The sequence below is a fragment of the Labeo rohita genome, chromosome 7 (assembly GCF_022985175.1).
Source record: "Labeo rohita strain BAU-BD-2019 chromosome 7, IGBB_LRoh.1.0, whole genome shotgun sequence".
Classification (NCBI taxonomy): Eukaryota; Metazoa; Chordata; class Actinopteri; order Cypriniformes; family Cyprinidae; genus Labeo; species Labeo rohita.
In genome coordinates this window covers 3,575,156-3,588,717 of record NC_066875.1, presented here as the reverse complement: position 1 = coordinate 3,588,717, position 13,562 = coordinate 3,575,156, and the positions used below count along the sequence as shown (strand labels likewise).

General features: G+C 33.4%; 1 protein-coding gene across 4 annotated transcripts in view; it reads right to left on the bottom strand.

The window, feature by feature from the left end:
• Positions 1 to 13,503, bottom strand: part of cacnb2a (calcium channel, voltage-dependent, beta 2a) — a 37,335-nt gene extending 23,832 nt beyond the window's left edge. Inside the window, exons 1-3 of one of the 4 annotated variants that reach the window (XM_051114406.1) lie at positions 13,200 to 13,503; positions 7,240 to 8,188; positions 3,489 to 3,608 (exon numbers count right to left, since the gene is read on the bottom strand). In XM_051114406.1, coding sequence (XP_050970363.1) covers positions 3,489 to 3,608; positions 7,240 to 7,305 — 186 coding nt within the window. In that variant the 5' untranslated portion in view covers positions 7,306 to 8,188; positions 13,200 to 13,503. The remainder of the gene's footprint in view (positions 1 to 3,488; positions 3,609 to 7,239; positions 8,189 to 13,199) is intronic. The other 3 variants (XM_051114408.1, XM_051114407.1, XM_051114409.1) reach the window with 3 other exon arrangements.
• Positions 13,504 to 13,562: the final 59 nt, after the last annotated feature.

The following is a 13,562-nucleotide window of genomic DNA, read 5'->3' as shown; positions in this document are numbered from 1 at the left end:
CTGTAGATTTCAATTACTATACATATTTTTACAGGCTGTTTCCTCAAAAGCTTTTTTTCCCTACCACTTCAACAGAACTTGGCGGTTTTATTACTATTTATATTCTGAAGACATTTACTGAGGAGCTTGCCTGATTTTATATAACATTTTATTCTTAAAAAGGCATTTCTTCTGGCTGTTGAGAGTATTTTCTAATTAAAAATATATATATTTAAATAGAAAATATTTAAAAAAAAACCTTATTAATAACCTTTTGCTTTATATATGTTAACACAGAAAGAATAATTTTAAACCTGACTTTACCCAGTGTTCTGATTTATTGTCTGAAAATGTATGCAAATTAATGCATATTTAATTAGATAATGCCTTATTTGCATACTTAAACATAACATCCCATAAAACTTGTAATTTAAAAAATATTTGCAATCCGTAATGCAATCAATCAACGGGGGAAATATGTTAATACTGTTAATTTTCCACCCTTTTCCCATGGGTAAAAAACCTTGACAGACCCATTTCATCCACTTATATGGGAATAAATACAGAAATACAAGAAAAGCAGGAACATGGGTGTTTGACACACAAGGGCAAAATCAGTATGGACTCAATGTAATTCACTTCCACATGATGGGCTGACACGCAATGAATTATGGGTGTACCAAACAGAGGACACAGTGTCCTCTAATGGTAATGGGGATGGTGGGTTGATCACATGCAAACCTGACTCTCCATGATCTGTCAAGACAATGCTGCTTTATCTTCCCTTACTTTATCTCAGTCTGTTTACCTTTATTTTCTAATCAAATAAAAAGATATGCAATGTATTATTGTAATTTGTAATGTTTATTATAGGAGCTTTTTAAAATATTCTGCATTTTTGAACCCTTGTTTTATTTTCCCAGCCACTGTCTGCCTCTTACGTAACACGACTTTCCATTACACATGCAGTATTGATCAGACATAGTGATTGTAACCTTTTGTGTAAATGCCTGTTCAGATTGATCAGCATCTACAGCTTCATTCACATTCACCAATCACACACAGCGTTTATATTAAATCTTTGACTACACAGACTCTGGTTGACTGAAATTATGTAATAGACAAATCTACTCTTAGGAAGAAAAACTGAATGCTATTGCAAAAATTCTGTGTACAGAATTACAGAAAACAAAAGTTTGGAATTAAGATTTTTGTAATGTTTTTGACATCTTTTATGCTCACAGAGGCTTCATTTATTTGATCAAAAATACTGTAAAAACAGTAATATTGTGAAATATTATTACAATTTAAAATAACTGCTTCTATTTAAATATATTGTAAAATGTAATTTATTCCTGTGATGCAAAGCTGAATTTTCAGCATCGTTACTCTCCAGTCTTCAGTGTCACATGATCCTTCAGAAATCATTCAAATCTTAATTTTTCCAAACATTTGTTTTTTATTTTTGTTGTCCACATTCATTTTACAGCTCTGTACTCTCCTTACTATATACTATGTTTCATTTGTTTGTATTTTTATGCCTCCAAATGAATTTTTGGAGGATGGCTTTAGAAGACCTGGAGTTTATTGCACTGTTTTGTTCTTTCTGGAGCATTTCTTTGTATGATTAAAAAAAAAAACATTTAATGTTTATGGGAAGATGGAATAATTTGGCCCATTTTTCAATTTCGGGTAAACTATTTCTTTAAGGCACTTTCAAGAGTGATTTAAAGTGTTCAGTTTGTAGAACTGTACTGCAAAAAGTGGTAACATAAAAATAATAAATTAACTGGTTGTACCTAAATCAAAAATATGATTTAACATTACTGAACCAAGCTATATGCATACAATTTATACCAACAAAACTACACTGTATATGTTAAATCAGGTGGAAATAACTATTGGAGGTAACAATTGCAATGTGTGTGTGTGTGTGAGATAGAGAGAGAGAGAGAATAAATATAGATATTTCAAGAAACATGGTCGGTGAAGAATATTTGACTTCTGTCTGCTTACTGCAGGCCATCTGGCTTTGTTATCAATATTTATGTGAGCATTCAATAAATAAATTATAAAATGTGATTGATGTCAAACACTAAAAATAGCTATCACCCCTAGAGGTGAAAGAGAGTGCAAAATACAGTTCAATATATTCCATGCATTTAGAAAATGCACAAACTGTGCACATTATACTATGAATAGGCTACTAGCGCTCAACTGATATGGATTTTTGGATGGCCCATACCAATATATATCATATTAGTTTAATTTAAATAACATTCATAACAATTGCAATCACAATTACATTTCTGTTTATTTTACATATGTGCTAAATTAGAAATAATTAATTGTAAAATGAAACAATATGAAAAAATAGTTTGATTACGCTCACATCTGCGATCTGGTGCAGCCATTCTTAACACTGTCAAAATAAAAGTCCATTTGCTGTCAAAATAAAAGCTGTTTCCAACACTTATCAGCCAAACAGAAAAGCTTATCAGCTGACTGTAATAATTAAAAAATTGCCAAATGTTGACCTTGACAGCCTTTGTGATCTAGGGTAGAGTGGGGGAAAACACCCGCTACTGTTTTTCCCCAAATAACCACAAGATGAAATCAAGATACATTTTTGATTGCAAATATGGACTACGTTGACAAGAGTGATGTAGAAGTTTTCACCATGAAGCTTACACTGGTGATGTACCGGAGAGAAAATGGATTTCACAGTGAATGATCTAATTTTCAGCAGTAAGTGTTTTAATTGTTGTTTTGTAGAACATCAAGGTTATATATATGATATGAGAACAGTAGTGCCTTTAGATAGGAAGTATGTGTTATTTAATAAAAATAAAGTTTTATTTTCAGAATGACATTTCTTTTCTCAAACATAGTCAGTGGAGTAAAACACCCCCAGGGAGCAATGGGCAATTACTGTAGTTACTCTGTTGTGAACATCAAATCCTTTGTTTTTCCATAAAATGAATTCTAACTAGTTGGTTGAATAAAAATATTTGAATGAAAATATATATTCAGCTAAAAAAATTATTCAAATAAGCTATTAAAATGTTGTAATTGATAATTATTGATTTTATTCTTTTTAATTTTGAGCTAAAATGGCCTGTACTCTGATTTTGCTGTAAAAGTTTAAAGGGGCATTTTTTGGGTAAAACGCCCCCTTGGTACAAACTTAATTTTTGTTAACATTAAAGCTCTAGACATTTTTCATACTTTGTTTATAATTTATGTCATTGTCACTAAACCTAAATAACTTTTCTGAACACATTTGACTTTTGTTTCACCCAAAAAAAGCTATAGTCCTTTAGGGGGGTGTTTTGCCCCACTTTACCCTACTGGTTGACCACTACTGCATACTCAAGAGACAGCATGAGGTGGTATGCTATTTTGAACAGACACACTATTACACAGAAAAACAGACATTCAGACAAGCCCTTGTCAAACTGCAAGTTAATCAGACGCTCAGTTATAGTGAGTAAAACATGCAGCAGTACCTTGGCCTTTTCGAGCTGAGCCTGAGCTTGTCTCTCAGCTTCTCTGCGTAAGGTCTCTTTATCTTCCTCCAGAGACACATCCGAGTCAGATGGCCGACTAGTATATGAGTCCCCTGAACCCTGTGGAAAAGGCGATTAAAAAGAGATTATTATATACATGTGTATTTCTATGTGTGCATTTACTTCATTACTTTCAGGGATTACGACACATGGATACTATTTGATTGTCTTCCTTAATTTTAAAAGCATGACATTTACTAATTTGCTCAAGATAAATACACAGCTATTCTACTTTGAGATGGTGTGCGTAATTTGCGCATGGCAGAATAGTTTCTCCTATTTCAATAAGCAGAGACAGAGTAAGCCATTTACAGCTTGATTCCCAACATTTTCAAGAATGGCAACTAGTTTTGGTTATTATTGACTTACGCTGTATGAAAAAAAAATGTTAACACTTTTGTTCTTTTGTTTAAGGACCAATTGTCACTATTAACTAGTTGCTTATTAGCATGCATATTACTAGCATATTGGCTGTTACTACCAAAGGCCATAGAAATACAAAGACGGTTGACTCCTATACTTATGAATGGGAGAAACTGCGCGATATGGCGGAACAGTCCCACCTTCTAAATGAAAGAGCCAATTGCCGTTTGGTAAAACATCACTGCAGCAGCCATTAGAAATGCCATTTTCATAGAAACCTAAGGCTGGACCGGCCAATGCACATGTGCAGTCATAAGCACATTGTGGCTGCGTATGCACATTGGCTGGTCTAGCTTGAAAATTAGCTTTTTAATCACTATTTGAGCATAGGACACAACATTCATGGGGCAGTTTATTTCAGATTTTGTTGCTGATTTGAAATATGTAATTTCATTGTGAGTTCAGCGAGCAGTTTTCCAGATTTTAGGATTCCCACATTAATTTAGATAGGACTTGGTCTTGCACGAGCTGCGTTGCAAGTATGGCCGCCGAGTGAACAGACTCCTTGAAAGGGACTTTGTTGCTACTTATAAAGCACATATTAATGCCTTAATCCACTCTATACCTAAACTTAACAACAACCTTAATAAATATTAATAAGCGGCAAATTAGGAGTTCATTGAGGCAAAATAATTGTGAGTATTTGTCCCCAAACTAAAAAAAATACTACAACATATCTCAAAATAAGTTCTTTTAAGCTGTTATAAGAAGAAAGTAAGTCATACAGTTTTGAAAAGTCATGAGAGTGAGTAAACAATGATCATTGTAATTTGTAGGTGCTGTCCCTTTAAATTAACTTGCCATTATATTTCAGAAAATTAGCGGGTTTCTCACACAGTGCAACTGCTGAGGGAGCGGCGGCAAATGTTAAATCTTTCTGTTTTCTGACCAGCGTAATCAATCTCTCGACATTTTTCCTCTTCTGGGAAATCACAGAAACGCTATTTTGGATTTTTGTTTCTTGGCGCTGTTGGAGTGAATGGGAACTGCCCCTACAGACCATCATCTCGTTTCTACACTGAGGACACCGCAGCGTACAGACTGATCCCTACCTAGCAACGGCCGCAAGACACAGGTAATAACGAAGCACGTTGAAATTGAAATAGATAATAGTAAAACAGAACCAAAGTACCACGAATGGGCTACATCATTTCAAACTGTAACAGACGTTAGACTACTATTACTGTAACTGACTAACAGCTGACTGACTAAAGAAAAGGTAGTATTTAAGTTAATCAGACATGGCGAAACATCAACATCACACAAAAACGTCGAGACTGAATCCACGAATCTCCATTATCGATATAGTATATATACATTATCGGTATAGTACAAGACAAAGAAAAAATATCAACAAAACATAAGCAAGTAAACAAACCTGCATGCACCCAGTACAATAGGTATAAAGTCCAAAACAACTGGTACCATTTAGGATGGAAAAGCATTAATTGTCCAAAATAATCACCTTCTAGCACCTGATCAGCTACAGTACACACATATACAAGACAATTAACAGTTAAATGTTATACACACAACCTTACTGCTGCATTGTTGGATTGATTGAAAAAATATTACAATTACTTATATTTTTCCATATAAATAAAAAAAACTCTTTAATATACTTCTAAAAAAGTATGTGTTTGTGTGTGTGTGCTTTTGGTTTATATATCCTGGTGGGGACTGGATATATACCTGGGACCTGGATACACACATACTAATTGGGACTCGTGTCACGATGGGGACCTAAATTGAGGTCCCTATGGGTACAAAAGCTTATAAATCATACAGAATGAGATTTTTTGAGAAAGTAAAAGTGCAGAACGTTTTCTGTAAGGGTTAGGTTTAGGTGTAGGGTTAGGGTAAGGGGATAGAAAATACAGTGTGGACAGTATACAAACCATTACACCTATGGAGAGTCCCCACAAAGATAATAAACCAGACATGTGTGTGTGTGTGTGTGTGTGTGTGTGTGTGTGTGAGAGAGAGACCCTGGACCACAAAACAAGTCATAAGGATAATTTTTTTAAAATTGAGATTTATACATTATCTGAAAGCTGAATAAATAATCTTTAATCTTCAAATAATTCACTTATGTGTGGTTTGTTATGATAGGACAATATTTGGCTGAGATACAACTATTTGAAAATCTGGAATCTGAGGGTGCAAAAAAAATCTAAATATTGAGAAAAAGTTGTCCACATGAAGTTCTTAGCAATGTATATTACTAATCAAAAATTATGTTTTAATATATTTATTGTAGGAAATTTACAAAATATCTTAATGGAACGTAATCTTTACTTAATATCCTAATGATTTTGGCATAAAACAAAAAACGATAATTTTGATCCATACAATGTATTGTTGGCTATTACTACTAACATACCCATGCTGGTTTTGTGCTCTAGGGTCACATATATATATGATATTTTATCATTTTTGTAAAAAAAATTAAAAAATATAAATACTTAAGTGCAAATTGAATGTAATGTTTTCAGGACACTTCAATGAGGTTCTAATGAAATGTGTATGTAATATATTTAAGTATTTAAATATATTTGTGATTTGTAATGATGAAAATTACAATTTAGTACATTTCTAATATATTATCTTTAAAGATAAAATTGAATAACACTGCAGTTAAAATCATAATCAAGCACTTTGTATGCGCTTTAGTATGTCAGTCAACACATAAAAATAAGTGTACTTCTGTAAAGCAAGACAAAATGATTTAAAATGTACTTAAAGCAAAACGTTTAATTTGACATTATTACCAAGTGCACTTTTAAAAGTGTACTTAAATGTGAAACACTCATGAAAGTGCCTCTCTTTAAGTCACTTATTAAGTCACTTTTATTTTAATATTTTGTATTATCTGCAAGTATAGTTATACTTTTAAGATCTGAAGTACACTACAAGTGCACATTCAATAGAATTAAGTGCACTTGTTTTAGTATCAATAACACATAAATATGCTGAAATGCATCTTTGTACGTCATTTCCTGCACATGAAAAGCTATAGAAAGATTCAAGAACGTTTAAAAAATTAAACCTTAACATACTTCATAGACACTATGTTTACTTGAAATCATGCTCACCTAATGTCAAACAAGGTCACAAGTGAAATGTGGGATTAATGTGCATCATTCAAGAACATATAAAGATTAAATCACAAGTAAATAGTCAGCAACATACTAGCATATCCTTTTGCTGTCAATTTCCACTCGCTCGCACACGCAAATAGTGTATATTAAGATGTATGGTTTCTTACACCAATGTTGTTCTTGACTCGGTTTCCTGTTGCTCGTTTCAGCAGTCGTATCCAGGAGGCCTTCATCAGCCAATCCAGTTAGAGCATTTGCTCTCCTCACCATACCAACCACGAACTTCAGTAAACTCTAACAGCAACTACAGTATACACCGCCAACCATCTACCAAATGATATGCAAACGTTCTACATAAACCTGAGAGCTGCAGGTATCAAAAATGCAATTATAAGCAAGTTAAAAATCAAATCTGACGCTGTTTTTCCTGTCGCTTTCACTAAAACTGCTACATAAAGTGCTACCTAATATCTCGGCTGGTGCCCGGGCTAATGTTATCAATGCTAGATGTGCTGCTGCTGCTGTTGCTGTGGGAACGTAGAGTTCTGCTGTGTTGTTGACGATGGCACGCAATTCCATGTGCTTGCTCTCGATCCCTGCGCATAGTGGATGATGAGAGCTGCAACGGCCTGTGTAGACAGTGGCGGTGTGTTTTCTCCTAGAATAATGAATGAGACTCAGTCCATCCCGCCGCAGCAACACCAGCAAACCAGGCTGCCATTCTCCTCTATGAAGAGCCCTTCCCTGCTCCCTAGAGCCCAGTGCGCTGATGCTAAAGACGCTAGCACCTTTGCTGCAGTGATTTACACCTCTAACTGCCGGTTCTTCTTTTACACGTTGTCCTTGCCGTCTTCTGCATAACCACAGTGTTCCTCAGGCATCCAGCCTTCTGTACGCTCTACAGTCTTCCTGTCTCTCCAGTATGTCCTCTGTTTTGCATCCACTTCATCTCCCCTCCCCTCCCATCCTCCTCGCTCTCTCTGCCTCTGCGTTGCTCTTCACAGTCGCTCCATCTGCGTGTCGTCTTCTGTGATTAAAGTCCCGCTGCACGTTTACTTGTGTGTGTGTGTGCGGGAGCATGTGTGCGTATTTGTTTCTGCAAAACGTGCACGTGCCCTTGTGAAAAAAAAAGAAGTGCGGTTAATTGTTCTGAACATGCACTTGTAGTGCACTTCGAATCTTGAAAGTATATTTAAAAAAAACAACTGTACTTGCATATAATATAATAAAATAAAAGGCCACTTAAGTGACTTAAAGAGAGACTTTCATGACTGTTTCTTAACATACATAAGTACACTTTTAAGTGTGCACTTTATAATGTCAAATTAAAGTTTAACATTAATTTTAATCATTGCTCTGCTTTAAAAAAGTACATATTTATACATAATTTATACATAACACTAAAGCACTAATGTTGATATTGCATTTAAATGTAATATAATTTTAATATAAATTTAATCTAATCCTACCCAATACCTAAACTTAACGACAACCTTACTAACTACTAATAATCAGCAAATTAGGAGTTTATTAAGGCAAAAGTCAAAGTGAATGATTTATTAATAGCGAGAATTAAACCCTGAACATAAAGTGTGACCCTGCATTTAATAGAAGTATAACTATTAATACATGTTCATGTTTTCATTTCATGCTCTTGTGAAAAAGTACACTTAATTGTTTTGAATGTGCACTTGTAGTGCAGTTCAAATCTTGAAAGTATATTAAAAAACAACTGTACTTGCAAGTACAAAGATGTACTTAAGTACTACTTAAGTGAGTCAAAAAGCACTCTAAAGTTCAGCTAACTGCATTTAATATAAATTTAAACTATTAATACATTTTCATGCTTTCATTTCATACTCTTGTGAAAAAAAAGTATGCTTAATTGTTTTGAATGTGCACTTGTAGTACACTTCAATTCTTGAAAGTATATTGAAAAAACAACAACAGCTGTACTTGCATGTAATATAATATTAATAAAATAAAAGGCCACTTCAGTGACTTAAAAGGAGACACTTTCATGACTGTTTCTTAACATACATAAGTACACTTTTAAAAGTGCACTTTGTAATAATGTCCAACTAAAGTTTAACTTTAATTTTAAATCGTTATGTTATGTTTTAAAGAAGGACACTTGTTTTAATGTGTTGACTAATATACTAAGGCACTAATGTTCTTACTTGGTATTGCATTTAAATTTAATATATTATAAATGTGCTAAAATGCAACTTAAAATGTTTAAATACATGACATTTCAGTTTCCATAGAAATTATATTAAAGTATATTTTTGTGTACTACAAATGCCTGTCAGTATATTCGGCATCACTTTAACCATATTTTAATGAATCAAATTATGATGGTAACACTTTAGTATAGGGAACAATTCATACTATTAAATAGTTGCTTATTAACATGCCTATTAATAACATATTGGCTGTTTATTAGTACATATAAAGCATTTATTCTGCACAACCATATTCTGCATCCCTAATCCTACCCAATACCTAAGCTTAACAACAACCTTACAACTACTAATAAGCAGCAAATTAGGAGTTTATTGAGGCAAAAGTCATAGTTAATGATTTATTAATAGCGAGAATTGAACCTTAAAATAAAGTGCGACCCTGCATTTAATATACATTTAAACTGTTGATACATTGTCATGCTTTTTTTTTCATGTGCTCTTGTGAAAAAAAAGTATGCGTAATTGTTTTGATTGTGCACTTGTAGTGCAATATCTTGAAAGTATATTAAAAAAACAAATGTGCTTGCAAGTACAAAGCTATACATAAGTAGTACTTAAGTGAGTCAAAAAGCACTCTAAAGTTTAGCTAGCTGTATTTAATATAAATGTAAACTATTAATACATGTTCATGCTTTCATTTAATGCTCTTGTAAAAAAAAAGTATGCTTAATTGTTTTGAATATGCACTTATGCACTAGTGCAATTCAGATCTTGAAATTATATTAAAAAAAAACAACTGTAGTTTGCATATACTATACTATACTATACTATACTAAACTATAATATAATATAATATAATAAATAACCATATAAGTGACTTAAAGAGACATTTTCATGACTGATTCTTAATACACTTAAGTGCACTTTTAAAAGTGCTCTTTGTAATAATATCAAATTTAACTTTTTCTTTAGATTTAAATTAATATGTTTTAATAATCCTTTGATTTGCTTTAAGAAGTACACTTATTTTAAAGTGTTGACAAACATACTAAAGCACTAATGTTCTTGATATTGCATTTAAATTTATATATTGTAAATGTACTAAAATACATGACATTTGAATTCAATAGGAATGACATTAAAGTATATGTTGTTTATCATAAATGCTTGTCAGTACTTTTGGCAGTACTTTAGTTATATTTTAATTCATTAATTAATTAAATTATGACATTGCATTAAGATGTACTTTAGTCCTACTTAAGTGGGTCAAAAAGCACTCTAAGCTAACTGCATTTAATATACATTTAAACTATTAATACATTTTCATACTTTCATTTTGTGTTCTTGTGAATAAAAAAAGTATTCTTTATTGTTTTGAATGTGCACTTGTAGTGCAATTCAGATCTTGAAAGTATATTAAAAAACAACTATACTTGCATATAATATAACATAAATAAAATAAAAGGCCTCTCAAATTTAAACTATAATACATTTTCATTCAGTTAAGTGCCCCAAAACATATTGGTCACTTAAACCTTAATTATATTCTATTAAAGTTTATGATTTCCATAATAGGTACTCTTAACCTGTACTGCTTTTTCACAGTAGTTGTGTGTCTGTCCAGTAACACTTAAACACTTGTGAACTGTAAACAGCACACAAATTATCTCAGGATTTTATGATTTCACTCTTAAAAGCACGTAGTTATAGGTTATTGAGTGCAATGCGTTTAAAACTTGCACAACTTACACTATTTTTAAACCTGTTAAATAATTTACAGTAATTCTTTAGATTTATATAATTCCATATTTACTTAAACATAACAGGTAAGGGGAAGATAGATTCAGAGTGAATTGTAGACCTCTGAAAATGCAGTGAAGTTTCCAGTCAGCTGTCCTGCACTGACTCAGTGTCAGTCCTTGTCAATTTTAAAATAACACAATTCATCTTTATGAACTAGCTTGCATCAAATCCAAAATATCTTATTGTGATTATCCATCATTTAATCAGAGCCTATTTTCAGAAAATAACAGAATTCTTCATTAGTCTTGATGTAAATGACCTGCAATTTTCAAAGCAATTTCTTGTGTTTACAGAGCTTCCTTGATAATTAAAAGACTGTCTAGAACGTCTACAGTATTTTACAACTCAGGGTCTCTGGAATAAAGTGCCTGTGATTTGTGCAAACTGATATCATGGTGCTACTTGCATGTTTCGCAACACTTTCAAAGTAAAATGTCTACTAAGTGGTGCTAAAACATGCTCACAACTGATTAATCAATGTTTTATTATGTTAGTTGTTTTACGTATTGTTCAGAAATTATATGTCTGGTAAATTGTGCTAAAACTGTAGTCGTGTTTGAAAATAACATACCACATACACTAAAGCAGACTCTAAACATAACCAATATTGTTAACAAAAGCAAATGTGAGATTAAAATGCATTGCACAAGCAACCATGCCAAGTCTTTGAGCTCTTTTATTGTGACTGGTTTTTCGCAGCATTTTGCATCTCAAGTGCAATGTGGTACCGGGTGCGCCACCAAGCAAGTTTACTATGATAGAAAAGCCAAACATATGCCACTAGATATGTGATGGGAACCTCAAAATGTGTTAGTTTACAAATTATATACTGTTGCAAAAGCATTTTGAGGTCATGACATAATATTGTGCAAGGAACCATGCAAAAGTAAGTCTTTATTAATTGGTAATATGCCCTTGTGATCATAAGGTGTGAGAAGGAATAACAGTTGGTGTTTTACTGCTACAAGTGTTCATTTCATAACCCTATGTTGGTAATTTTTTATTTTTATCACACACACACACATAGACACACAAAATCGCATGGAGTCAACATGTCACAGCTGTGCTCCTCAGGCTGTTTAGCACAGATTTTCTTTTTGAGAGGTCAAAGAGAGCATGAAAACACTCACACAAAAACACAAATTCACTCTGATGCATTCGATCATGGTCCACCCTGTCATTTTAAAGTAGAACACCAGACATCAATATGGATAATTAGACATATTGACTAAATCACAAAGATTTACACGCACACCCACACGCTGGAATAATGTCGCTAAGTATTCTTACTTTTAGTCACTTATTTAGGTCGCATTTGCTTGCATTTAAAGTTTTTTAAAGTTGTAATTAGTAGTGTTAGTTGTCTGTGTCTCTCTCTCTTGCTCATTTATCATTCCTTTCATTTTTGTTTGTTGTATAAAGAGTTATTTGTCCTGGAGATGACTATCTCTGTAAAAATATTTACCCAGAATTCTTTGGGTCCATCCATCTAGAAAAACACATGCTACAGATGCACAAAAAAGATAGATGCATCACCTTTTCATTGAAGTGCTTTGCTAATCAAGCAGTAATAATTATAATCAAGCAGTAATAATTAACCATTTTATTTTCAAATATATATTAATTGTAAACTAAAACTTTCAATACTGTATTTTCATTTATAGCCTCATGCCGACCCTCAAGAGTAAACACGTATGAATGTTACGTATGGTACGTATTAAAATACTCTTATAAAAGAAAGAGCAAGTACAGAAGTGATCCAGACATTACAGAATCCTTAAAGGATTTTCCATTAATTATTCCTTGAGTTTTAGTTTACAGTAGTTTAGAAACTTAAAGTTCAGGATGTCTAAAAGCTGTTTCTTCTTCTATGCTCATTGTTAACACACATCACATACGTAGTTAAGATGATCACAGGCTTGTAATGACACTTTTACAGTCTCTAACACACTCACACATCAATGCAAGACGGTGGAGAAAAAAAAAGTTCAGGAAACTTTCAGGAAATGTGTTTTTCCCACCCACAAAATCCTAGCCTAGAAACTTCCCGAAAGGGGCCAAGCATTGTTCGATAGAGCAGAAAATGCATGTCGAGCATCGCGAAGAATGACAAAAAACTTAAGATATTTGGGACTCACCAAATCAGACTCCTCGCTGGTTGAGAGGTACATGTCTATGAACATCTGTGTGTGTGTGTGTGTGTGTGTGAGTGTGTGAGCGAGCTCTACTCCACCCAGCTGCTCTACAAACAGTCCTAGTAAGAGAAGGGGGAGCGGGAAGAGCGGTTTCCTCTTGCTCCTGTGGGCTGAGTTTGAAGGGGCTCAAATATGTGCTTGTAAAATGAATGGTGTGTTCGTCTACGTTCTCTCTCCTCCCAAAAGTACGTCAAATTACTCTGTTATACGCAGAAATCTCTCTCTCTTTCCCACGCTAAGAAAAAAACCAAGACAGTCCATCCCACAAACAACCCATGCTCTCAGACATGCTCTTTACCACATGTG